At 47.3% G+C, this 26120-nt stretch overlaps 1 protein-coding gene across 1 annotated transcript; it reads left to right on the plus strand.

Moving 5' to 3' along the window:
- Window positions 1-1549: 1549 nt before the first annotated feature.
- Window positions 1550-26120, plus strand: Rab12 (RAB12, member RAS oncogene family). The gene is made up of 6 exons (XM_021643182.2): window positions 1550-1931; window positions 13458-13518; window positions 18930-19068; window positions 22677-22766; window positions 23400-23504; window positions 24795-26120. The coding sequence occupies exons 1-6, from the start codon at window positions 1565-1567 to the stop codon at window positions 24906-24908; spliced, it is 876 nt and encodes a 291-aa protein (XP_021498857.2). The 5' UTR covers window positions 1550-1564; the 3' UTR covers window positions 24909-26120.

Below are 26120 nucleotides of genomic sequence, written 5' to 3' on the forward strand. Positions count from 1 at the left end.
TCCCGGCTTTGTGAAACACGGCCCTTGGACTTCCCGAGCAGTGTGGGCCCCAAATCTGTAGCACCCTCGCCCCATTTCTTCTTCAGCTTCTATCTTTTCTGCAGTGGCAACCCCAGGTTCTGTTTCTCACTCTTCTGGATCAGGACCTTTGTGTGTTAAGGTAATGTCGACAGAGGCCCTCTGAATGGCGGGGAGCAATGGCTTGGAGTGGGATATGAGAGACCCCTTTATTACACAGTCTGTGCTGAAGAGCGAGCACAGAGAGCCGGCCACCTTTATTATGTGGTTATCTGTGATGATTTCACTCACTCACCCATTCGTCTACTCATCCTGTAATACTACTTTCTGGTGGGTGCTGGAACCCCTGGAGTGACCTTGATAACTGGATTACAGCGGCAAACACACAAGAGACCTGAGCCCCGATGGATGCGTTCTTTCCAAACCTCCCCCATTTAAGCCTCTCACTATTGCAGTAAATTACAGACCTGCTTTATGGGGAAGAGATACTGTTTTGGATACTGGGGTTTCCAGCCCCACAAGCCACGGCACAGGCGGCTGCTCTTTGAGAATCAGTTTAATTCCTTGCATTTAGATCGCCCGTTGGGATTTGCAGCAGGCTGTGTGGCCTATCGGTTTGCTTCAGAAATGATAGATGAAAAGAGTCTGTTCATACCTACGTGAGCCTCTGAGTTCCAACCCCAGCCCCTCCAAGAAAAAAGAAAGATGGTCTACGATGGCCTACAAAAGAATGTTTTAAAATCCAATCGTGATTACTTTGTCGAAATAACGTGACTTCTTCAGCTTTGCATCCGTAGAGAAACAGACGCGTGTGCTGTGTATTAGTAAACCTAGTTCTAACTACGGCTGGAATTTGGTGGGTAGTGTGATCACTCTTCGCCAGCATGCCAGCTCCTATCATGTTTAGAACCCCGTGTTCTGAGGTGCTCAAGTTCACACAGAGGAATTTGCTAAATAAATCCCTGGCAAGCCTCTGAAGCCTTAAATACTTTCAAGTAGAAACGGCAAAATAACCCACCCACGTCAACACCTAAAACTTGTCACCTGAGTTTTACCTCCTGGGTCCCCCTAACGCGCGTGCAATTTACTCAGTTTAAGGGACTGTAACTGAGGAAGAGAGCAACCCAGTTAAGTTAGCTGCTTCCTTGGGGCCCCGCACAGAAAAAAAGCACACAGAGCCACGGCCCTGCCAGGGTGCGTGGGCTTCCTTCAAAGTAGCGCTTTCACTCCCGAACCCCGCGTGGGCCAGGCCCGGGACCCCCGGCACCCACAACACCTTGAGGTCCGGACGGTGATCACAGGCCACGCACTTCGAGATATGTTCCCGGGACGGGCCGCTAATGAAATCTGGTGGTCCTTGAGACCTGCGCCCGGCGAGAGTAAACCACGAGTGGAAATGAGCGGAGTGGGGAGAGCCGAGCGGCCGAGGGGAGACTGAGAGCGACGCCCCGCTGCGTGCGGCGCGGTCCTCCGGCCGGCAGGGGTCGCGCTCCGGTCCCGCGCCGCGCCGCGCCGCGCCTGCGCTTCCTGCCCCTCCCGGTCCGGGATGCTGCTGCCGCTGCTTCGGAGGAGCTGCTTCCCTTCTTCGTCTCCCGGAGGCGGCGGCGGCGGCGGCGGCGCGGAGCGCGTGGAGGGGGCGCGGGGGCCCGGGGCGCGCGGACGGCGGCCCGAGCGCGAGCCGTATGCGTGCATGGATCCGGGCGCCGCGCTGCACCGGCGGCCCGCGGGCGGCGGCCTGGGCGCGGTCTCCCCGGCGCTGTCGGGCGGCCAGGCCCGCCGGAGGAAGCAGCCCCCCAGGCCGGCCGACTTCAAGCTGCAGGTCATCATCATCGGCTCCCGCGGCGTGGGCAAGACCAGCCTGATGGAGCGCTTCACCGACGACACGTTCTGCGAGGCCTGCAAGTCCACCGTGGGTACGCCGGGCCTGGGGCGGGTGGGCCTGGGGCGGCCGGGACCCCGTTCCCGGTGGGGGCTCGGACCCTACCCCGGGGCCAGGCAGAGCTCTCCGTGGCCATTCCGCGGGTGTCCGGCCCGCAGAGCCGGGACATTCCCCCCCGGACGGAACCTTCTCCGGTCATGAGGTCGGGGTGCTGCACCCGCGGAAACTCCCGGTCCGTTATACCAGCTCCCCTAGGAAAACCGTGAGGTGGAGAACGAAGGCCACCCCCCCCCGTACGGTGTCCCCGGTCACCACCCTAAGCGGGATCCGACCTCCGAGCTTTGCAGGCTAGAGGGAGGGAGCAGGTCTTGCTTTCTTGGTTTTCCGTCCATCATGGTTTACTGAACTTTCCTGCGGGGACCGTTCACGCCAAAGCTACACTCCGGTTTCTTGTGTGGCGTAGAAATGTAGGGCAGAGGGATTTCGGCTGTGTTTAGCCTTGACCTCAAATAACCGGGTGACGGGCAAACCGTTGCCCCTGCACCCACCCGAGGTCGTTGACACACGAAGAAATCCGTAGGTAAGCTCTTGGTTACCTTCCTCGGGATCTGGGTCTGAAACGCCAGGGAATGTTTTTAATGACGTTGGACCGACAGGACCTGACAGTGAAGTTTGTCGGGGGTATGGGAAACAGTTGCGCCTATGGAAAAGCTTCCTGGAAACTCTGATTTGGGGTGGAACGGGGTAGGCAGGGTCTGAACCGACAGCTAAGAAAACTGTCGCTCGCCCAGAATTCCAGCCCTCGGGAGAGGACGGATCTCTGTGAGTTTGAGGCCAGCCTGGTCCAACACAGTGAGTTCCAGGACAGCAAGAGCTGTGTACAGAGATCCTGTCTCGAAACAAACAAAATCTCAGCTTGGAGATTTGAAGTGCTAAATACTTTTTTACGCGTACTTCCAGTTGTAACCATTAATGGCTCCCGTTTTGAGATGAGAATTCTGTAGAATTCTGTAGAGAGTTTTAGGAACTCCCCTTAGATCATAACTGGTAAGTTCTCCGGTAACAAAGCTAACACGATTTAAGGACTGGAAAATTAAACCTTCAATTTTCACATTGACTTTTTTAATTTCCTTTTTGAGTTTGCCATCTAATGCCCCCCCCCTTTTTTTTAAGCAGATCATTTTGGTAATATTTATGCTCCTTCCACCGTGTTTGTTTTTTTAAATGTTTGTCTTGGGGACGTGTTATTAAAATCCAGTAGCATAATTGTACCCGTTGCAAATATCAAATCTTGGATCCTAAGAGCATATAGGGAGTTATTAACCAGGAAATGAGGCTTATATTGTTTTGTGTGTCTGACATAAGTAGAGTGCGGATGAATGCTATTGAGAATTACCAGTCTTTTATGGCCCCACACTTGCATGTGCAGAAATGAAAGGTAAATGCTTGTGTTTAATTCGGAAGGGAATCTGTTACAGGTTCTGGCATGCGGTTCTGAGGGAACAGCTTACCCACGCTCTTAGAAGTTTTCATAAAGTCATAGAAGTGGGTGCGTGGACGCTCTGGCTGGCATGTCATCCTGAGAGGGTGGATCTGCCCTGAGAGGGTGGATCTGCCCTGCGAGCTTTTCCTGGCTTTGGCAGAGTGAAACTAGCCTGGGACAGCATGGGATTACAGGCTATCTGGAAATGACGGGGAAACAGGCCTCTTCCCACACTTAATTATATGACATGTACCAGTGTGTCTCCGCACATTGGGGGTGGTTGAGGTTTTTTTTCCTTGAATGTTTTTTTTCTCTCCATATGCAGCCTAACGTAATTAATTTCAGTAAATGTTTCTTGTTGTGGGGAGTTCAGAGAAAGACAGTAACCATGGTTTTAATCAAAGCCTGAAGACACTGGATGCTAGCAGGCTCCTCCCCAGCTCCTGCCTCTGAGTTGCTGTTTCCTCCCAGTGACCTGTTGAGCACCTGCTCTGTTGGGTGTTACCCTGCCTGTGGGGTTGATGTGGGAAGCAGGGCGTGGGCTCTGTGTGCAAGTGGTGCCAGGTTCAGGAGGAGCTAAATCACAGTGATCGAGGTGAGCAGTCCTCCTGGCCACGGCTGAGGGCTTGTTAGGGATTCCTTCCCATTGAACCATGAGGAGCTACGTCCATTCCTTAAGTTCTTTTAGAAAATGCTATTTGGGTGTGGTGTAGCCTTGTGTCCAAGCTCATAGGGTCCTCCTGGGACCTGTTTTTCTACTTTCTTCTCACCCTAGTACAGAGAGCCCCATGCAGGTTGAGTGTCTTCCCTGATGCTGTTTTCCTAACTGGGCTAAGGCTTGGAGATGTTGGCTGCTTCTGGTCCTTGAACGTGTGTACTCAGAGATGAGTCGCAGAAGCAGGGGAATGGCACCTGTAGTTCCAAGGCTGGAAGGGGACTCCTGAAACATACCTTATACTTGGTATAACAGGATAGTGGACATCCTTAGCAATTTGAGGTGGTAGACAAATAAAAAAAATTGAATCGGTGAAATGTTGATTTTTTTTATTGTTATGATTAATGCTTGGAGCAGACTGGGTTTTAAACACATAGAATTCACAAGGGTGTGAAAAGCTATAATAGGTGGAACATAATTGTTTAAATAGATTTGTATTTGTGTGGAGTTAAATTAGTCTGATACAACTGGAATGATTATTAATAATTAATAAAGGAGCAGCGTTTTTGAAGGTGGAGAGGTAGAGGAAAAAGAGCCCTACAGTTTCTTCTCAGCCTGGAGCAGCGCTCCTCAACTTTCCCAATGCTGCAGCCCTCTAATACTATTTCTTATGCTGTGGTGACCCCCAACCATAGCATTATTAGTTAGAGGGTCATTCGACCACCAACGGGTCCTGAGAACCACTGGCCAAGACAGTGTCTCTGACATACCGATCCACTTTCCTTCCGTGGATACCTGTACCATAAATGTACTTTATCTGCACCGCTGCAGATCCCCTAGTATGTGTGCATTCCTGTGGCTGGAAGATACAGAAGCACTGCTGACTTCCTGGTCTGGTCTCTGTGTCCTGGATCCCCTGAACTTAGCGTAAATGAACTTTTTCAATAGTACAGTTCAAGACCCAGGTTCGATTCTCAACACCCACATGGAAACTCACCACCGTCCGAGGCTCCAGGCTCACATGTGTTGCACAGATGAACATGCAAGCAAAGCATTCATACACACAAAATAATACAATAAATTTAAAAAGAAAAAAATTAACATAAAAGTATCATTTTAAAAATGCCTTTAAAACAGAGAAGCACTGCTGAGCTAGGTTGCCAGGTCTCAGAAGACAGCGAAGCCCCTGGAGAGGTGACGCTAGCCGCGTTTGGATGCCACAGCCCTTATGATGTTCTGGGCGTCCTCTCTGGCTCATGCGGAGGTTGGAAATGCCCAAGCTACATCTCCTGGAGCGCTTGAACTAACAACAGATTTGAGGGCTCATAAAACAGGTGAATGACTAAGTCCCCTGCAGAAATGGCTATCTAGCTTGCCTATCAATGTCATCAAAGATGTCTGTACCTAGTAGGATAGGTAGAATGGCAGGTATGGAAGAAATTAACTGGTTTGCTCTTTAGTCTGGAACTTTTGTAGCTGAAATTTGGATGAGAATAGTCAAGGTGAATTTACTATTTGGATTAAAACTCTAAGCTGATTTTATTTTGTTTGCACTTTTATATTTAAATGCAGTCTTCCAAACCATAACACATCTGCTGAGTGTTTCACTTGAGAATTGTGGGGAAGGGTGCTGAAGAGTTGGCTTAGCCTTCAAGAGCGCTGGCTACTCTCCAGGGGACCTTGGTTCTGTACCCAGCACCCACATGGCAACTCACAACTATATGGCTACAGCTCCAGTTCTAGAGGATCTTATGCCCCTTCTGACCTCAGAGGGCACCAGGCATGCATGTGGTCCACAGATATACATGCAGGCAAAACATCCATCCACATAAAATAGAAAGGACGAGAACTAGGGAAGAACGAAGAACGTCCAGAATTCCCTTCCCAGACACTGAAGAACAGTGCAGCCTCCCACGTTGTCCTACCCCCAGCCAGAGTGATCTGCAATGACAGTCCAGGGAGAATGGAGTGTGAGAGGACCTGGGGTCTGGGCACCTGTGATTGGGTTTATTTCAGGGAGTTAGTGTAAGCCTACAGGCTTGTGGGATGTCCACGCTTGACACTTGGTAATCTTTCTATCTGAACGCCAGCTTGCAGAGGCAGGCTTGTGGTCTTTGCAGTCAGTCATGCAGGGAAAGTAAATTCCTGGCCCCAGAACTGTCTCTTCGTTTCTGCTTCTACGCTCATGCTATTATGCATGATAGGGGTTGGTGGAAATGGCCTCTTTTTCCAGGGGGTGCAGCCTGCCAGGAGCTGTCTTACAGAGGCCCGGGAACTGGCTGGATGGAGAAGGGAGGAGGCTCCTTTGAGAACGATAGGTGTTTTGCGGCCTAGGCATCAGATACATTGTTCCAACCAAGCATTGGTTTAAACAGGGAAAGAAAACAGCTTCGTGCGGTAGTCCTCAGCAGATACTTTTGATGTTCTATGTATCTACATCAGAAAGTTCTGGGAGCGTTCAAATAGGGCACAAAGTTAACACCTGCACACCTGGCTGATCCCTTCGGAGGGGGTGTGAGTCACAGAGAGAGTGGAAAAAGAGATGAGGGCCACTGTGCTTCATCAGAGGGAAGGAACTGATTATTAACTCTTTTCCTGATGTTGTACAGCTTTGATGTTGGAAAAATATTTGCAAAACAACATACAAACCAAACCCGGTACCCTAATTGAGTACGGTTGTGCTGTTAGTCTGGTAAAGCTAGGAAGCAACAATACAGACCTAATAGGACACAGTGTGTGTACCTGATGGGCTGCTGAAACTCCTTGCTTTTTTTTTTTTTTTTTTTTTTTAATGATGTTAGTACTCTGCTGTTGAGCAACTGAAATAAAATTGCAAGCCAAAATATTTTTTTCTTTTAACTTTTACTCAAAAAGAAAAGCCCTGGTTGTTCCTTTAGCCACCATGGCCTTTCCCTGCGCTGCCCAGTTTGGGGAGTTTGCCAGGTAGCAAACTGGACCTCAGTTCAAGCTCTTCTGTATATCACTAATCATCTTTAGGCAGACCACTGCCTCAGTCAGGTCCCTCATTCATTAAAAGAGGGTTGGGACAACCTTCTACTTTCTCCCTAATTCACAGTGTAGGAGTAAATGGGGAACCCTGTTCTGGGTGCCTGGCCCAGAAAGGTAATCCACCATTTTGTTTTCCCATATCGTTATAAATGAAACTTCTAGAAAATCTGTATCCTTTAAAGATGTGCACAGTGTATGCAGTAGAGTAAGAAATACCAAGTGTCAGCCGTGATCCTGGTGAAGTATGACACCTCACAGAGCCTGCACTGTCAAGCAGCAGTAAAGCTAGCTGAGCGCCTTGGGCTGTGGTTGCTGTGGCTGTGTGGTCATTGTGTGTGGTTGCTGTGGCTGTGTGGTCACTGATGTTGTGGTTGCTGTGGCTCTGTGGTTGCTATAGCTGTATGGTCCCTCAGGCTGCATAGTCTCTGTAGTTGCTGTGGCTGACTGGCTGCATGGTTGCTGTGGCTGTGTGCTCACTGTGACTGTGGATAAGCGGTCACTGGCTGCATGGTTGCTGTGGCTATGTGGTCGCTGTGGCTGTGTGTTCACTGTGACTGGATAAGTGGTCACTGGCTGCATGGTTGCTGTGGCTGCGTAGTCTCTGGTTGCTGTGGCTATGTGGTCGCTGTGGCTGTGTGCTCACTGTGACTGGATAAGTGGTCACTGGCTGCATGGTTGCTGTGGCTGCGTAGTCTTTGTGGTCACTGTGGCTATGTGGTTGCTGTGGCTACTCAGTCTCTCTGGCTGTGTGGTTGGTTGCTGTGGCTGTTAGAATTTATTTTAAAATGGCATATACAACAGATCTAATATGAAAGAGGTTTATTGGTTGGGGAAGGAGAGAGAGGGGAGTATTGGGAGGACTCCCAGGAAAAAGAGGGAGAAACCAAGGAGCAAGATGAGAGAGAGAGAGCAGATGGGAGTGGCAGGCCACTTATACCTGAAGCACCTGGCCCACGTGATGTCATAGGGCACAGGTAGTGATGTAAGACATTGTCAGGACCCTAAAGGCTCCTGGAGGCAGACCGGTTGAATTGCCTGCACAACCTAACAGTGGCTGTGTGGTGAGGCTGTGTTTGCCTCACGTGTACAGCTGTGTCCCGTGCTTTGTGTCGGGGTGATCTGCGGTTGTCAAGGCTAGAATAAAAGGGAAGAGAGAGCTACAGATGACGGACCTGTGCTCGACACAGCCGGGTGAGAATCAAACCTTGATGCTCTTTGAGAGCAGCCAGTGCTCGTAACCCCCTGAGCCATCTGCCCAGCCCTCCCCCAGCCCCAGTTTTGTTCTTTAGTGGTGTCTTTCTCTGATATGATCACAAGATTTCATAATTAGAATATTATTTTTAGTTTTACTGAATCCTTACAACACAGCTTAGGGAGGAGGAGCCAGCCAGATCGAGAGGCTTCACCCAGTACTTTCTGGGGTTGACATGAGTTAAAGGGCTGGTCTGGAGGAGGCTGGCCAACCTCTCCTTCGTGGTGTGTAGGTTCTGTGCTGCGGCTTGGACGGGAGTAGGGGCTGTGTGTCACGCACTGAGTGCCTCTCACCTGAGCCTGGGTTTGCCTCTGTGGCCTTGACACATCTCTTGGTTTAGTCTCTCACTGCCAGTGCACTCTAAGCTTATGCTGGGAGGAAAAGTCATCCGACCCACCAAAGGCGGGCACTGTGGCGGAACTGTACTGTCACAGTCATTTTACACAGAGACCTGTGTCAGAGCCCAGGGCTCGATGGTTGTGTTCAAGTTCAGTAAAGTCTAGTGGGGTCTGGGACAAGCTACAGATTGGCAGAGAAGAAGGGGGTCCTACGGAAGGGGAGGGAGCGGAGCAGGAGGCCGCCTGTAATCAAGGACGTGAGCCATGGTGTTATTTTTTTTTTAGACTGGAAAAGAATGTGAAGAAAGAGGAGTCTGTGTATTTCTGCTGTCTTCATTTTTGTAGCTTCTTAGGGCCCAGCAAAAAGAAACAGTATTTTGAAAATGTTTTCCCTTCTGGCCTTCCTAGGCACCAATTCCTTCTGCTATGAAAGACAGACCAAGAAGGAAGCAAAGCCTGGCTCGCCTTAATAGGCTATTTGCATAACATTTCGTACACCGTATTTTTCTTGCCCATCTGATCTTTATTACAAACAGCCTTTTGTTGTTACACAGTGTGAATTTGAGCAGCGATTCTGCTGTTGTATTAGCATGTAGTCTAGCAGTTACCCCTGCTGTCTCTGACCTGACGTGCCTACAGGATATCATGACAGTGCCCACCTGACTGGACTGCCACGGGGGATGCTTTGGGTTCAGAGCACTAAATATCTGACAGATAACACGTTCCTTGCTACTAAAGCGAACGGAGGTTGAGCTCTGGCCACTGTAGCTCAGAGACCACACACTCTGGTAGTGGGGAGCCTAACCCTGTAGGCTGAGTCCTTCCTGGAGACATCGCTAAAATGCTTTCAGAAAAACGTCTATACGGTTGGAAGCTTAGCTATAAGTCTGTTACCAGAATAATCTACTTAGGGACTACTACTCCATGGAAGTGATAGGATAAGTAATCTGTTACCATAGTAATCTCTGGAATGTGTGTACACAGACTAGTGAGACTGCCTGTTCTTTGAGAATTGTACAAGAAGTAAAATGTGTCTGCACATACACACGTGTACGTTCATATCCACTGCTTCCATTCCACACCCGTGTCCTTTGCCTCTTACAAAAAACAACTGACCAGCTATGAATGTCCCTAATTTTTCCTAAAGTAGTCATCATTTCTCCTTGAGTACACAGCATTTGAAGGAGAGGAGAGGCCAACCATAAGTCATCATCAGAGTCCTTGAGGAGCTGCTGTGTGCTGGGCAGTAAGCCAAGCATGCTAGGTCTTTGGGGGATGCACAGTGAATGGGTGAGGCCAGCAAAGAAAGATGCCATAAGGACAAGAAGAATGCAGGAATTGGGGTGGGAGCGAGGTAGGTGCAGTCAGGGAAGGTTCCGTGGAAAATGGAGGATTTAAAAGTTTCTGAGCAGACAAAGTTTTCTAAGAGTGGATGGCAGAGGAAGGCTCTTCGTTGCCTTTGGGGTGTTAATGTAGGTCAGTGTGGCCGAGCTTTGGGGGCAGGGACTGTCCCCATTAACCCACAAGGTAGGGAGGGCTTTTATTTGCTGGTTAGTGAAGAAACCCCTGAGAAGCTGTACTCTACAGGGCTGTAGGGAGGAGTGAAGGTGACAGCCCCTTGTTTACCAATATGTGGTTCTCCACCCTGTCTGCTGACTGACCCTAGAGCTCCTGTCCAATAGTTGACACTGCTGATTGTTTGCTGTCACTCTCTAAGGGCCGATACCATTTCTCTGGCAGGCAGATGCTGCAGAGACACAGCATGGAGTCGTTTAATACTTGTGAGGTGAGGCTTTTAGACATGTCCCATGGTATACTTGTATTAATACAAAGGTATGTGCCCAAGCCATAAATTGCATTAAGTTTCCACTCCTTATAAGCTACAGTACAGGCTGTTTTATTTAAGAGAGGAGAACGTTGATCATTTATAGACTTGACTTTTTTTTTCTTTTTTAGGTTTATTTATTCTAGGCATATGAGTGTTTTTGCCTGCAAGCATATATGTGCATCATGCGTGCACAGAGCCTGCCCAGGTCAGCAGAGGGCATTGAATGTCCTGGAACTGGAGTTACTGGCAGTTGTGAACTGCCATGTATGTGCTGGTAACTGAACCCAGGTCCTCTGCCAGAGCAGTGGCTATTCTTAACCACCTCTGCACCCTGATTTATAGAGTTAGATTTAGCCGTGCTTGGATTCTGCTGCAGTTATGGTGGTTATTCGGTTCTCCTCAGTAGCTGAACAGTTGTTTTGTTTGTTTGTTTTTTGTCTTGTTCAGTATCTTGTTCAGTATCTGACCTCATTTCCTGATTTTGAATATTAATGCCTGGTCCCTTTATTTTCATTTGTTGAGCTTTGTGGTTAGAAAAGTAATTCTCATCGAGGACTGCAGGTAGACTTTTCAGGGACACTTGCTCAGCCATGTTTTTAGCAGCTTTATTCGTAATAGCCAGAACCTGGAAACAACCCAGATGTCCCTCAGTTGAGGAATGGATACAGAAATTGTGGTATTTTTACACAATGGAATACTACTCATCAATTAAAAACAAGGAAATTGTGAACTTTGCAGGCAAATGGTGGGACCTAGAAAAGATCATCCTGAGTGAGGTATCCCAGAAGCAGAAAGACACACATGGTATATACTCACTTATAAGTGGGTACTAGACCCTAAGATAGGATAAACATACTAAAATCTGTACACCTAAAGAAGATAAACAAGAAAGAGGGCCTGGGGTAAGATGATCAATCCTCACTTAGAAAGACAAATGGATGGACATTGGAAATAGGAGAAAACAAGTAACAGGACAGGAGCCTACAACAGAGGGCCCCTGAAAGACTCTACCTAGCAGTGTATCAAAACAGATACTGTGACTCATAACCAAACCAGGGAATCATATGAAAGAAGGGGGAGTTAGTATGACCTGGAGAGGACAGGAGCTCCACAAGGACCAAATATATCTGGGCCCAGGGGTCTTTTCTGAGACTGTTTCTCCAACCAAGGACCATGAATGGATGTAACCTAGAACCCCTGCCCAGATATAGCCCATCGCAGATCAGTATCCAAGTGGGTTCCCTAGTTAGAGGTACAGGGACTGTCTAAGACATGAACTCAATGGCTGGCTCTTTGACCACCACCACCACCACCACCACCACCCCCCCAGGGAGGAGCAGCCTTGCTAGGCCACAGAAGAGGACATTGTAGCCAGCCCTGAAGAGACCTGATAAGCTAGGGTCAGATGGAAGGGGAGGAGGACCACCCCTATCAGTGGACTTAAGAGAGGGGCAGGAAGGAGATGAGGGAGGGAGGATGGGATTGGGAGGGAATGAGGGAGGGGGCTACTGCTGGGATGCAAAGTAAATAAACTATAATTAATATAATAAATAAAATACAAAAAAAAATATTTTTCAAGGTAGTTGAGGAAGAGTGGAGCATGACATGTGTAGGCCCAACATGACTCAGCAGAGAAAACTGCATCTTTAGAACACAGGTGGCCTGCACTGGCCCCGGGACAGGCAAGAACACCAATGCACTTAATTAGTTAATTGAGATGTGCCAGGCGTGGTGGTGCACACCTTCAATCCCAGCAGCAGGATCTCTGAGATCGAGGCCAGCCTGGTGTGCAGAGTAGAGTGAGTTCCCAGACAGCCAGGGCTATACAGAAAGACCCTGATTCAAACAGACAAGCAAAAGCAAAAACCAAATAAATGAAAAAGAATTGTCTTCTTCATTCTATTGTGATATTTTATACTCAGAGAACTTCTCTGCCGTATATCTTGTGACTGCCCACCAGCTCGGTCTTACAAACACGTCTTGTGTTGCTAATTTTAAATCCAGTCACATGTTCATCTCAGATCCTCTTCTGACCACTGCTGCCCCAGGTCCCAAAATGACTGACCAGCTGACAGGCAGAGTCGGTGTACTGGCTGTGCCCCTTGCCTGGGGTTGTCCACGCGGGGTCCTAGCAAGTAGGAGAGTAGACCCAGAAAGGGAATGCTCCCAGAGCTCCTACTCAGCCAGCACCTCGTTTCTCTACTTGGAAATACTGTGTTTTTAAAAATCTTGTCTTGAAATATATTTTCTATTGCTATAAAAGATAACAGGTGAGATACACAAATGAAATTTGGAGTTTTAAAATTTATTTGAGGCTTACTGGTCTTATTTTTAGAAGGAAAAAATATTGTATGCGATGGTTTTGCTTGTGATATTAAAATGAATAAAAATTAAAATTGAATATGCTAATCTGTAGATGACTAGTTTTTTGTTTTTCTATTTTGTGCTGAGGTCTTACTTTGTTGCCCAGCCTGTCTCAAGTACACCCCATCACAGCCTCCTGAGTGCCTAGGAGCCCAGGCTATCTGCCTAACCTGGTTTACTATAAAATTTTTATAACAGTTTGTTCCTCTGTTAGTACCATACTGTCTTGCACAAACTTACCAACTTTCATGAGGTGTAGCAATTTTGATATATTTATAACTTCAGAATTCAAACCAAGGCTAGATGAAATCAGGGTTACATTTCAATTTTTATTGTAAGAATCATCTCTGAGTGGGCATCCTTTGTTAATGTTGCTGTGGTTTTCAAATGGTGCCAGGAGTCATAAATTCCTGTAACAGCAGGTGCTAGAATAAGCCAGGCAGGCTTCTGGGTTGAGTGAGCATGGAGGGTGAGAGCGCCCCAGAGCTTCAGGCCTCTGCACGCTCTACCTCTCACTGGTAAATTCCTGTGATATTGATTCTGTTAGTTTTCGAGTCATGCATATTAAGGATTCTTGCAATACACTGCATCTTTATCATTTTTGCTTCATATTCATTTGTTTTATCTACAGGTGTTGACTTTAAAATCAAGACTGTAGAACTAAGAGGGAAGAAAATTAGATTGCAGATCTGGTAAGTGGCAGTCTGTCCCAGTCTGTCCCTGTGTGTTTCCATGCTGCCTATAAGAGCCATCTCACCTCGCCGACTTCCCTTCGCATTTTAAAATAATATGGACAGCTTCCTGAGAGCGGCTCCTTCCTTCACTTCATTTGCACGTGGGTGTCGTGTTGCTGTCCTGAGAGCCTGTTTGAGCCTCTCTGCCTTTGTTTTCCATCACTGACCTATCTCCAGACTGCCACCATTGAAATAATTGCTTCACTTGAACTGGGCATGTAGCTCAGTGGTAGAACTCTTTGCTTGGCATGTGCAAGGCCCTGGCTTCCACCCCCAGCACTGGTAGGGGAAAGGCCTGTGTTCACATCTTTAAAATTTCTGCATGGTATACAAACAATCCCAGTATGTTCATAATCATATTGTCACCTACACAGGCAGCTCAGGGGCCCCGTGCTGGAGCAGTATGGACATGGTGTGACAGGCATGCCCCTTCCTGTTAGTTTGACTGGGGCCTCTTCTGCATACCAGAGGGGACCCAGAAACCCCATCTGAGGAGAGAAGACCCTCAGCTCAGCATGGGAGCAAGAGGCCTGACCAGCTGTGTTCTAACTGTGCTCGGTGCTTAAATGCCTCTTTTCCCTATTGACCCACAGCGGCATCTCCAAGCCCCCGATGCTGCCAGCCACCTCTACAGCAGACAGGATGGGCTCTGGCCTGCAGAGCTTTAGGGTAGTCCCACCGAGCTGTTCGGAGAATGCATTGTGGTTTTCACAACACTGGTGCAACACACTCAGCTTACTAACTCCTCTTGGCAGGTCGCCCTCAGCTCTGACTGTCTGTCCACCATCTGTGTGTGTTTGCTTTCATCTGCGTTAACTGCTGCTGCATCTGTCACCGGTCATCTAACGCTTGAATGTTAGTGGCATGTCTCCATCCTTCATCCATGTCCTTGTCTGGGGCACAGCTGCAGCCGAGCCAGCCTTGCTCTACTGATGTCCTGAGGTAATTACTTTCATTTGGTCATCTGCAACTGTGTGACCCACATAAGGGCTTTGGGGGTTTTGGGGGTTTGTTTGTTCGTAACGGTTTTACCTAAAGACTTAGATAACAGAAAATAACTTTCTTACACTAGTCTACAAAAAGGTAACAGTCTCTGTGTAGTTCATTGCTGTCCATCAAATTTTCTTTCACGGGCTGGAGAGAGAGTGCTTAGCAGGTAAGTCCCCTGGCTGATCTTTCAGGGGACCTGAGTTTGAACTCCAGCACCCACAGTGTAACTCACAACTGTCTATAACTCCAGTCTCAGGGATCTGACACCCTCTTCTGACCTCCTTGGGCTCCAGGCACATACTTGGTACACACACATACCTGCAGAAAAACACCCATATACATAAAATCTTAATCTCTGACACAAGCTGCTGTTTCTAACTGTTAGCTCTGTAAGGGCTCGGGGCATGTCCACCTCTGCACCTAGCATCTGTGGCTATTGTTTTCTGCTCTGAGAAGGGTAATGAAGCTAATATTAGAATGTGTGGTTTGAGCGAGTGACAGGCAGAATATGTCCTGGGGCTGGAGAGATGGCTCATCAGTTAAAAGCAGCTATTGCTCTTTCAAAGAACCTGAATTTGGTTCCCAATACCCATGTTGCACGGCTCACTCACAACTGCCTGGAATTTCAGCTCTAGAAGACCTGACACCTTCTGGCCTCCAAGGGCATCCTCACACATACACATAATTAGAAATAAGGTGTCTTTGTCTTGTTTTGTTTTGTTTTTGTAGCTGTCTGAACATTTATGTGCCTCTTGTTGGTTGTGTCCGGCCTCCCGTACAGTGGCTTTAGCTCTCATCAGTTCCTGGCTTCCCTTATAGAAGCCTGGTCCATGAATTGGTAGTGTGTACTCAGCTACTGGGGGTTCTCAGACCACTTTCAGACGTGAAAGCATTCTCCAGAAACTGCCCTCTGCCCTCTTGACCCTCTGTAAGTTTCTGCAACTGTCGGCATGACACCAGCGACTGTCACGGGGAAGAGTGGTGGTGTGCTCTGGATTCACTGCAAAGCTGATACACACTTGTGCTTGCAATATCCCAGTGTTTGGTTAGCAAGCAAGACCTGTGTGTCACGGTGCTCCTTGCTGTGAGAAGGTACTTAACAGGAGCAACTTAAGAGAAGAATGGTCCGTCTCAGGGTTTGAGGGAGTGCAGTTCCTTGGGGTGGGAAGGGGGTGTGCAAGGAATGGCTTACAGCAGAAGGAAGCCCGGGGCTGCTTGCTCACATCTCGGCAGCCCAGGAAACCGAACAGGAATGCTGGTGCTCAGCTCTCCTTTGCCTTGCTCCTGCCTCCATTCAGAGAGCCCAGTCGCCGCAGTGGTGTCACTTGTGTTCAGTATTGGGCATGCCTTAGCTAATCCTCTCTGCAGACACTCCCTATAAATAGATAGGCCATGTGACTCACCCATGCCCTAGGTGTTTTCAATCTGGTCAAGCCAGCAGTCTATCACGACCTCTTTTCCTGAAGGGATTTTCTGAATGAATCTTATTTCTACAGTACTTCAGCTACTTGATTAATCACACCATACTCAAAAGACTTTCTTCTGAAATATTTTATTTAAAATAAGAGAAATGAGCCAGAGGAATAGCTCAATGATGGAAATCATTTTTTATTCATTTTGCTAGTAAAGACAGTATTGGTGTCATGGTTCTCTTCTATTATTTCTTTAATAAACGTGCAGATTAGACACTGTTATTGGAAATGCTTGGGACCAGACGTGTTTGAGATTTTTAAAATACTTGCATAGGTACAATGAAATAACTTGGATTTGGGTTCCAAGTCTAAACATGAAACTCACTTGATTTGCATATACTTGAAGATAATCTTATCCAACATCTCTATATGCCTGCATTTTTCTAAATATTTATCTATTTCATGTAGATAGTGCTCTATCTGCATGTACACCTACATACCAGCAGAGGGTATCAGGTCACAATACAGATGGTCATGAGCCACCGTGTGGTTCTGGGAATTGAACTCAGGACCTCTGGAAGAGCAGACAGTCCTCTTAACCACTGAGCCATCTCTCCAGCCCAAGTGCCTGCATTTTTTTTTTTTTTTTTTGAGGTCACATGAAGAATTTTTCATGCATGGCAGCAGCAGCGCCCTGGCTTTCAGAAAGACCTTGGAAGATTTGGACTTTTAGATTGAGGGTGCTCAGCCTCTACTGTTTGTCACACTTCAGAAATAGGGCAGTCCCCATGCCTTTGCTGTTGAAACGGGTCTCATCCGTCATCAGCTGGGGCCTCAAGGCAGCAGTGTCTGGGAGCAGCACCTCAGGAGCCAGGTGGATCTTGCTGTGCCTTCTCGGGCCGTTGGTTACCACAGAGCAGCTGTGGGAGCACCTGCTTTCACATTGCATATTCTCACTGCCACGTTTTTAATTCCTTTATTGTGTGTAAAGGACTACTTTTTTTTTGTACTTAAGTATTTCTACATAAATGTACATAAAATCTAAGGTCACTAAAATAAAATGTGCCAGTAGCATGTAGTTTCTTGAATTTGTGTGTGTCTGTGTGTATGTACATGAAGGCAGGTACTTGTGGAGTTCAGAAAAAGGTGTCTGATCCCTAGGAGCTGTGGTTAAAGGCAGTTGTGAGCCATCTGATATGAGTATAGGGAAGCAAACTTGGGTCCTCTGGAGGAGCAGTGTGCACTAACTGCTGAACCATAGCAGTCAGGTTACTGTGGTGAGATGTATTTCCTACCTTGAGATGAAATAGAATTGAAAGAGTTGCTGGCCACTTCATTTTAGCCATCATCCCAGTCTTCATCCCAGTCTTCACTGTCGAGGAGTTCTGAAGGTTTCCCTCGGGTTTCCACTAGTCCTGCTTGTAAGAAGTTGGGCATATCATGTTAAAATTGATTCCCTGCCCTGCAAATTAGTGTCACTCAAGTGAATGTATTAGGCAGAAATTAGAATCTTTGAACTAGAGCTGGAAAGATGACTCAGAAGTTAGGAGCAAACATTGCTCTTTGTTGTGGTGGTGGTGGTTTGGGTTATTTTGAGATAGGGTCTCATATGTAACCCTGGCTGTCCTGAAACTCACTCTGTAGACTGGCAGGCCTCAAATTCAGAGACCTGGCTGCCTTTGCCTCCTGCATGCTGGGATTGAAGGGGCGTGTCACTATGCCCAGCTGTTACTGCTCTTTCAGAGGACACAGCATCTGGGCCCTTTCACTAAGGTAAAGGCACACAGCTGCCTGTAACTCCACCCCCTTGGGGACTCCACTCCCATAGGGTCTAAAGCCTCTGGCCTCTCAGTCACCACAGCCAGGTCCACATGCAGACAGTATACACATTCATGCACATAATTAAAAAGAAATCCTTTTAAATATCATATTACCCAACTGTAAAATGGAATTGCAGAAATTTTTTAGCTTATACCAAAAGCAAAGAGATGAGAATAAGACCCCATGCTATTCTAATAAATGATTATTCAGCTGACAGCAAAACCCAAATCTCTAGAAATGAGTTCTTTATCATTCCAATGAAAATTCAACTTCCTGGAAGTGAAGGTGGAGAGAGTATTATGATTTTCTGTACCGTCCCAGTATGATACCATCATCAACAGTTGAATGTCTTACTACCATCTAAGTTTTTTTTAGCCTGGGTTTTATTTTTTAATATCCTCATGTGGAAGCAGGTTGGGTTCTCAGGACCTACATGGTGCTGCCAGCCATCCCTGACTCCAGTTCCAAGAGACCTGCACAGCACCAGGCGCACACAAGGTACACATGCACACATGCAGCAACACACGCGTACAAATAAACAGTTAAATTGTTGATGAATGAAGCGGCTCCATTCTGACGTGCAGTAGACAGCTGGCTGATAACCTGTCGAGTGGAATCAGCATTTCGCTTTCCCTGCTGCTCAGCCTGATGTGGTTATACGCAACTCAGTTTACAGAGCTCTGAGGAGTAGGAAGTGGCTCAGCCTGAGTGTTTAGGCATGCTGAGGAGTCATTCTAAGGAACGGTTTCTCTGCTGCAGGCATTCAGAGCCGGACACCGAGAGCAGGCCAGAGAGTGGGCCTCACTGGGGAGCGGGACCGAAGGTGGCTTTGCAAGTGTGTGTTTTGAGGTCCTGAGCTTCCTGTTGTGGCTCTGTGGTGAAGGGTGCTCGTCTGGGAAAGCTGTTGATCTCAGTGGGCCATCTGTCTCCAACTGCGCAATTTAGTTGTTGGTCCATGCACAGAAACACCACGTGTCTCCTGACAGTGTAAATCAGCCTGAACGTTTCCTCTTCCACCTGTAAGGCTTGGGAGAAATCCCGGCGTCTCGTCCCCCGGGTGGAGGAGTACACGGGGAGGGTTTGCACTAGGGTGCGCACTTGGCTGCCTTGCTGGTCTGAGAACTGACTTTTACCACTGTTTCCTAGGGACACAGCAGGGCAGGAGAGATTTAACAGCATTACCTCAGCCTACTACAGAAGTGCCAAGGGGATCATACTAGTATATGACATCACCAAGAAAGAGACTTTTGATGATTTGCCAAAATGGATGAAGATGATTGATAAGGTATGTGTCGAGTTCTCCTGTTGTAGATCCTCAGCTTGTGGGCATCACATTGTTACTCATAAGAGGAAAAAGTGAACAGAATGATACAGCATCCTCAGTGGACTAAAGTCATCTCAGCTGGACTGCATCCTCCTTGTCAATGAGACAGTGGTGGACCAGATTACCCAGCTCATCACTAAGAAGCAGACTTGCATTCTGGTCCCTGATTTCAAAGCCTGTCCTTACTCCTGCTCTGGCTGGCTGCTTCCTCAGAGTTAGACTAAACAGAAAAGGGCATGTGGACATTCTTTATGTACTTATGGTGCCCATGTGTGGTCCAGGGGTCTAGTCATCCTCAGCACTGTAGCTGTCCTTCAGCTCCTCATTTTGAACAAGAGAAGATTTCTCTAGGCTTTAATCCTTACAGAAAATCCTTTATTTCTGTGTTAATATGAGCCGTGTTCTCCTCTAGGAAATTTGCGTAGCAAACGTACCTTTAGAAGACGGAGCAGCTGGGGTTGAACTGTGACCATGTGTATGTGTATACGGTTGGCCACAATTTGAGAGGCTTTGTCCCCCAGGCAGTCATTAGATGTTTAATTCCTTTATGTTAGAAGCACACATAAAACGGGCTTCTCGTAAAATCATGTTCAGCTGACTGTGTTTGTATGTCATAGCTGCTAGAAAAGGTTCTTTTCTGCTTTTACAAGCTTTTAGTGTGTGCCTCTTCACAGTATGTTACGGCATGGTGCCGTGCACCTTTAATTCCAGCACTCAGGAGGCAGAGGTGAGTGGATCTCTGAATTTGAGATAAGCCTTGTCTACATGATAAATTGGGTACACAGTTACCCTCATGCCACCAGGGAAGGTGGTCATATATAGAGAAGAGCCTAGTCCCAGACACACCTTCCATGGATAGGTTTAGGGATGTTTATGGGGTAAAGAAGCAGATGGTTGAGGATGTGGGGGATGTGATTGGAGGGAATTAGTGGTCTGCTGTGTGACTCTCCAAAGGCAATAACGCTGGTGTTAGCTAGCAAGGCACCCTCATCCGAGGGGAAGAATTTGAGGCCTCATGACATCAAAAGCTCATCCATCAGACTCATACACAGAAGCAAGTCAAGAGTCAGGATTTAAAAAACAAAACAAACAAAAAACCACATCCTTCAAGTTTCTGAAGACGTGACCTGGTAGCCATTGTCCTGGGGCTGGTCCGTGGGTAAAGAGGTTTGCTACCAAGCCTGCAGGTTGCCATTGGACCCTCACATACATGCCATGTAGCATGTATGCACACACACAACACAATGTAAAGAAAATAAAAACCTTTGTTTTCATAACATTGTAAGGATTGAGCCGGGTACGGTGGCGCACACCTGTGATCCCAGCACTCAGGAGGCAAAGGCGGGCGGATTGATGGAGGCCAGCCTGGTCGACAAAGCGATTCCAGGACAGCCAAGACTACACAGAGAAACCCTGCCTCCAAAAAATAAATAAATAAAATAAAAACCCTTACATTGTAGGGGTTGAAATGTCTACAGCAGAGTTAGTGAGAGACGAACAGTATGCAGCTCAGCTGCATGACTTAGAAATCGGTGATTTATTTGTGAACAGCTAAAATCAGTCAATGAGAGAGGGACTCAGAATCAGAGGGATCAAAAGTACGAAGCTTCGGCTTGTTGGTGTTAACTGAGGTTAAGGTGGCTGTTTGTTCACTGGACGTTACTGTCAAGGTCAGATTCAGGGCCAGGCCTGCTGGTGGCCTGTATCTATATTTTTCTTTTCTATTTTTTTTAAAGAAGGTTTTCCCTATTCTTGGGCCCACCTTTTAGGACAGACTGGCTAGCCAGTGAGCCCAGGCATCCTTCTGTTTCTGTCTCCAGCACAGAGATCACAAACACCCGTCCACAGCCAGCTTTTCTGTGTGTTGTATTGGCTCGTTTTCTATCTCAGTGCTAGGAGACCCTGGCCAAAGCAACTCAGACAAGGAAGGCTTTGTTTGTCTGGGGGTTCCAGAGGAACACGAGCTCCTCACCGTCAAAGTGGGGAAACCTGGCAGCAGGCCTGGCCAGCAGCTGGAGCCGCAAGCTGAGCGCTCACATCTTAAACACCAAGCTCAGAGTGGAGTGAATTTGAAATGATGTGAGTCTTTAAACTCTGATGGCCCACTCCTGTAACATCCCTCCCCCAACAAGGCTACTTCCAAGTTTTCCCAACTGGGGATCAAGTATTTAAATGACAGAGGCTGTGGGGACATCTCAGGCAAGCCACACACACACACACACACACACATGGTTTACAGAGTTCACTCTAAGGTACTCAAGCATTTTGTCACCTGAGCTATCTGCCTTCCGCTGGTGTTGGTCTTTTGGAGCTTACATTCCTGAAATGGCTCTTAGATTCTGAGAGGCATTTTAAGGAGCACAAGACCCATGTTTAGAGTTGGAGGCCCGCCCTTTAGAGATGCCTAACACATGTTTGTGTCCTGTGGAGGAGACCCTCTGTCTGAAACCATGGAGCTGCTCCTGAGGGCCTTAGGAAAGGACAGTACGTACACACACTGTGGTCTAGACTTTTTTAAAGTATGTGGTGAGTGAGTGAGGGCCTGTGATGTGTAGGTTTGTAAATCCAACAAGATTTGAATACCCGCCGTCTAATGCTCTATCTGCCATTCTTTGTGTATGCTGGGCAGTGGTGGCGCACGCCTTTGATCCCGGCACTAGGGAGGCAGAGGCAGACTCATCTCAGAGTTCAAGGCCAGCTTGGTCTACAGGGTGAGTTCCAGGACAGCCAGGGCTACAGAGAGAAACCTTGTGGGAGAGGGCTATTCACACTCTCTCTCTTCTTCCTTTTTTTCTCTCATCTATTTATGTCTCTATTATCTATTTATTTATTTATTGAGACAGGGTCTCACTCTGTAGCTCTCTCTGGCTGCCCTTGAACTCACAGAAAACTTGCTGCCCCTGCCTCCCAAGTGGCTCCAAGGCCATTAAGAGCCATCATTTCTGGAATGTTCTCCGTGGGCCAGGCTGTCCCATCAAGCCAGTCAGTCAGGTTGCCGCCACCCCTCACCAAAGAGTACTTTGCCATGATCTCCAGATTTCCTCGATGCAGTCCGTTTCAAAAGATTTTTTTTTAGAAGTACACGAAACAGAATGATTAAGAGATACTTTTTTTTTTAAGAGAAAGGTTTTGTTGTACGTATATTTTTTAAGACCTTACAGATATAGCTTAAAATTTTCTCAGTTGTAGAGTTGATGTTAACTTCATGGTAGCATGGAAGTAAATTTAAAATCTTGGACTGACTGCCTTTTATCACCAGCTACTCTATCAGGAGGGCCTCCTGTGTGGCTCAGTGTTCTAGAGCAGAGGGCTTGCTTTGGGTTTTATGTACCTTGCTTCTTTCTTCATCCATTTTGTTGAACTTTGGCCTTTTACAGTTGATGTCCATTTTAGTACATAGGTTCGTGTCATTTTTAACCATTTCCTCCAGAGTCGTAAGAACGGCTGGGGGAGGCGGAGACCATAGTCAGAAGGTGCTCTCTAAAGCACTGTGAGCCCGGAACAATAAGTAACGGGTGACAAGTTGTGAGTTTTTCTGTCAGTGTGTGACATCTTTGAAAATCCTGCAGTATGCTTCCGAAGACGCTGAGCTTCTCCTGGTCGGAAACAAGCTGGACTGTGAGGCAGACAGAGAGATCTCCAGGCAGCAAGGAGAAAAGGTGCGTGAATCTGAGCGCTCCCGGGCAGCACCCTGGGCTCTGCTGCTCGCCCTCCTCCCAGCTCTGGTGACGATCAGGGATTGGGGCCAGCGCACCCCGTGGCACGCCTTCCTCTGCAGCGGTCCTCTCAGCCATCAGGGGTGCCGAGCAGGGATTACCCAGCACACCTCGTGTTGCTTGCTGTCTCTTTTCTTCTTTGGATTCATTTTGAAGCAGAGTGCAAAAGCACTTTGGTATATACTGTATTATTATGTACATTGACATTTTATACAGAAAAATGTTTTTAGGTGGCAAGATTTGCGTTTATGATTTTTTTTTTCTCCTGCCTTGGCTTTTGCTAAGGATCCAATCATGGAGAAGCAATGATGCATCTTAAATGTGAGACACATTGTACACTTAGACTCTTACACACAAACGGATTTAAAGGTCTCTAGAGATTTTTCTATATGTGCATTGCTGTTTACTTACAGGAATTTACTATTCAGATGAACCTGCAATTTGAACATAATGAGACTTTTCAGACCCTGATCCCTCCCTCCCTTAGTGGTAAATCACAGAGTCTGCGGTCCCATCAGAGGACTGGCAAGGGTCTGGGTGGCTCTGCGTGCTTACAATGGGCACCTGTCCTCTCAGTTTGCACAGCAGGTAACTGGGATGCGGTTCTGTGAGGCCAGTGCCAAGGACAACTTCAATGTGGACGAGATATTTCTGAAGCTCGTTGATGACATTCTGAAAAAGGTAAAAAGTGGGTGGGTGGGTGGACAGATGGGTAGGTAGATGGGTGCTCAGGTAGCTGCCATGGTGGCTGTTGCTCATGTATGGGATTGTGGAGTTCCTTAGGCTTGATGGGCATTCTGTTTGCTTTGCTTTGAGATAGAACGTTCTAGAGTGACTTAATGTAAGGTCTAGTGGCTGTGAGGAGCCGGGGTGTGGCTCAGTGGTAGAACATTTGCCTAGTTAGTACTTAAGGCCCTGGCTTCCTGCCCAGCGCTGTATAAATAGACTGGGCTGCTAGTGTAGTGTTGTGGTATGGCGCTGCTCAATAGTCACGAGGCCTGGGCTCAGGCTCCAGCACCACAGGTAAACAAAATACCAGGTTTCTGTGACACTTCCCTTTCTTTTTTCTTTTCCCACAAGAATTAAGTTTAATGTGGAGACCTAGCACATTGCGCAGCCTTCCCCGCTTAGAGAAAGGCAGTGCCACCGGCCTTCATCAGGCCCCTCTCTGTAGAGGGAGACCTTCGCAGAGGATGCTGGGCGGCCTCACTGAGCAGCAGCAGTCTCCTTGGACCACTAGTGTTTCCGCTGCTAGTTGGTGTTCAGCAGAGGATCCCTGGAAACCCCATCACTAGATGACAGACAACGCTCCTTGAGCAGCTGCAGTGTGTGTTGCTACGGACAGCTGCACATGTTTGTTACAGACAGGGTTATTTTTTCCCAGGTATTCCCCTCAGAGTCTCACTGAGTCTGGCAGTGTAGATCCTCCCAGGGCTAACAGGGAGCAGGCTAGCAGCTAACAGGGCTAACTGTTAAGCACTAACTGAGTATATCACTGAGGCCCCGGGACCAGCTCATAGAATCTCACAGATGTGACATGATTCAGAAGTGTCTGATAAAATGGTTGCTTGTGTCCCTGGCAGAGGTTGCTTCTTTCTTTAGACAGTGTACCGGTTCTCCACTGATTAATGTGTTACATTTCCATTATACTAGATTCTGTGCAAAAAAAAGGGGGCGGGTTTTATCATGTTGCTAGGAATCACCCTCAGTACTTGAAGGGCTGGAGAGATGGCTCAGTGCTCTTCCAGAGGACCCAGGTTTGATTCCCAGCGCCCACCTAGCATGTCACAGCCTCTGTAACTTCAGCCCGCAGAGATCCAACACCGTCTTCTGACTTCCTTTAATGGACGCGTGGTACACAGACACACGTGCAGGCAACGTACCCATACGTAAATCAGAGTTGTACAACTTAGAGCATCCCCTTTCGCTCACAAGACGAAGGCCTGTCTGTGCTCTCTCCTTGTCTTTTAGATGCCTCTTGACATTTTGAGAAATGAGCTATCCAATAGCATCCTGTCTCTACAACCCGAGCCGGAGATCCCGCCAGAGCTGCCTCCGCCCAGGCCGCACGTCCGATGCTGTTGACTGGCTGCTTGGAAGACAGTGCAGGCAATTCCTAGAAGGGGGAACCATTCTGTGCTGCACTACAATCGTGACAATTTCCTTTCGCACTTTGTAACCCAAGTCAGCTCTACACTAACTTGTAAATATGCACATATGCAATCCTGGGTAAGGTCAGGTTATAAGTTGCATACTTCCCTTCAAATTATATTTCCTCATTTCCCCAGTGTCTAGTGTACATACACTGGGAGACGTAGTACTTCTAATATGAAGAACGGGAGAGAGAGGAGAAAGGCATAAAATCTCTCGATTACTAGAAATGTCCTTGGTAATTACACTACAAGGCAGACACTCCGGTGACAAGAGAGGACCTGGTGCTTCGCTTGCTGTTTCAAAGAAACTACAGAACTGAAGATTTTTTGAAAAAGCTGACATGACGACCGCTTTTCGTTATTTACGAGGCTTTCCAAGATGTAGCATCCTGAGGTTTGTAGTGTCTCTGCCCCAAAGCAAAGCTCCTTTCGCAGCCACCACAGAGGCTTCTTACGGGGTACGTAGTGAGGGGGTTTCCTAGGTAGAGGGCTGGGCTGGACTTGGTCCTGTGGCTGCAGAATCCTGTGGGTTTCCCTTTGGCTGTGAACTGCCCTAAGAAGGACAGAGATTCGATAAAGAAGGACTGTTGGGCTGGGATTATAGCTCAGTGTTTGAGCATTATGCCCATCATACATGAGGCCCTGGGTTCAGTCCCCAGCATCACAAGGAAAAGAAAAAAAAAAAAAAAGAAAGAAAGAAAAGAAAAAGAAAAAGAAAGAAGCATTTTAAAACTATATAAAAGATTTTAAAACCATACTGCTGTCCTACACAAATCCTGTTTAAGGGGATTTTAAGAGCTACATTTTAGTATATCAAAGAATACACATGCATTTGCCTAAAACATTCTGTATCTTTGTAATGATAAACTTCTCCCCTTGATGGTGAAGCTTATTCCTATTAAGCCTAGACTGTGTTCAAGTTTTTTGTTGTTATTTTTTGGGTTTTTTTCCCCCTTTGGTCTGATAAGGAATTTGTGAACTCTGTCTTTGGTATATCTTTTCTTAAACTGCACTGTTTTGTTTAGTCAGGGTAAATAAGTACGTATTGAATAACTTGCTGTGTCCTGAGTGTTGTGGTATGAGAAGCATCGTGGTCTTTCTACACTAATGAAGTGCAAATAAAATTTTGTATTTATGAATGACA

This window comes from Meriones unguiculatus, chromosome 15 (genome assembly GCF_030254825.1).
Source record: "Meriones unguiculatus strain TT.TT164.6M chromosome 15, Bangor_MerUng_6.1, whole genome shotgun sequence".
NCBI classification, from domain to species: Eukaryota; Metazoa; Chordata; class Mammalia; order Rodentia; family Muridae; genus Meriones; species Meriones unguiculatus.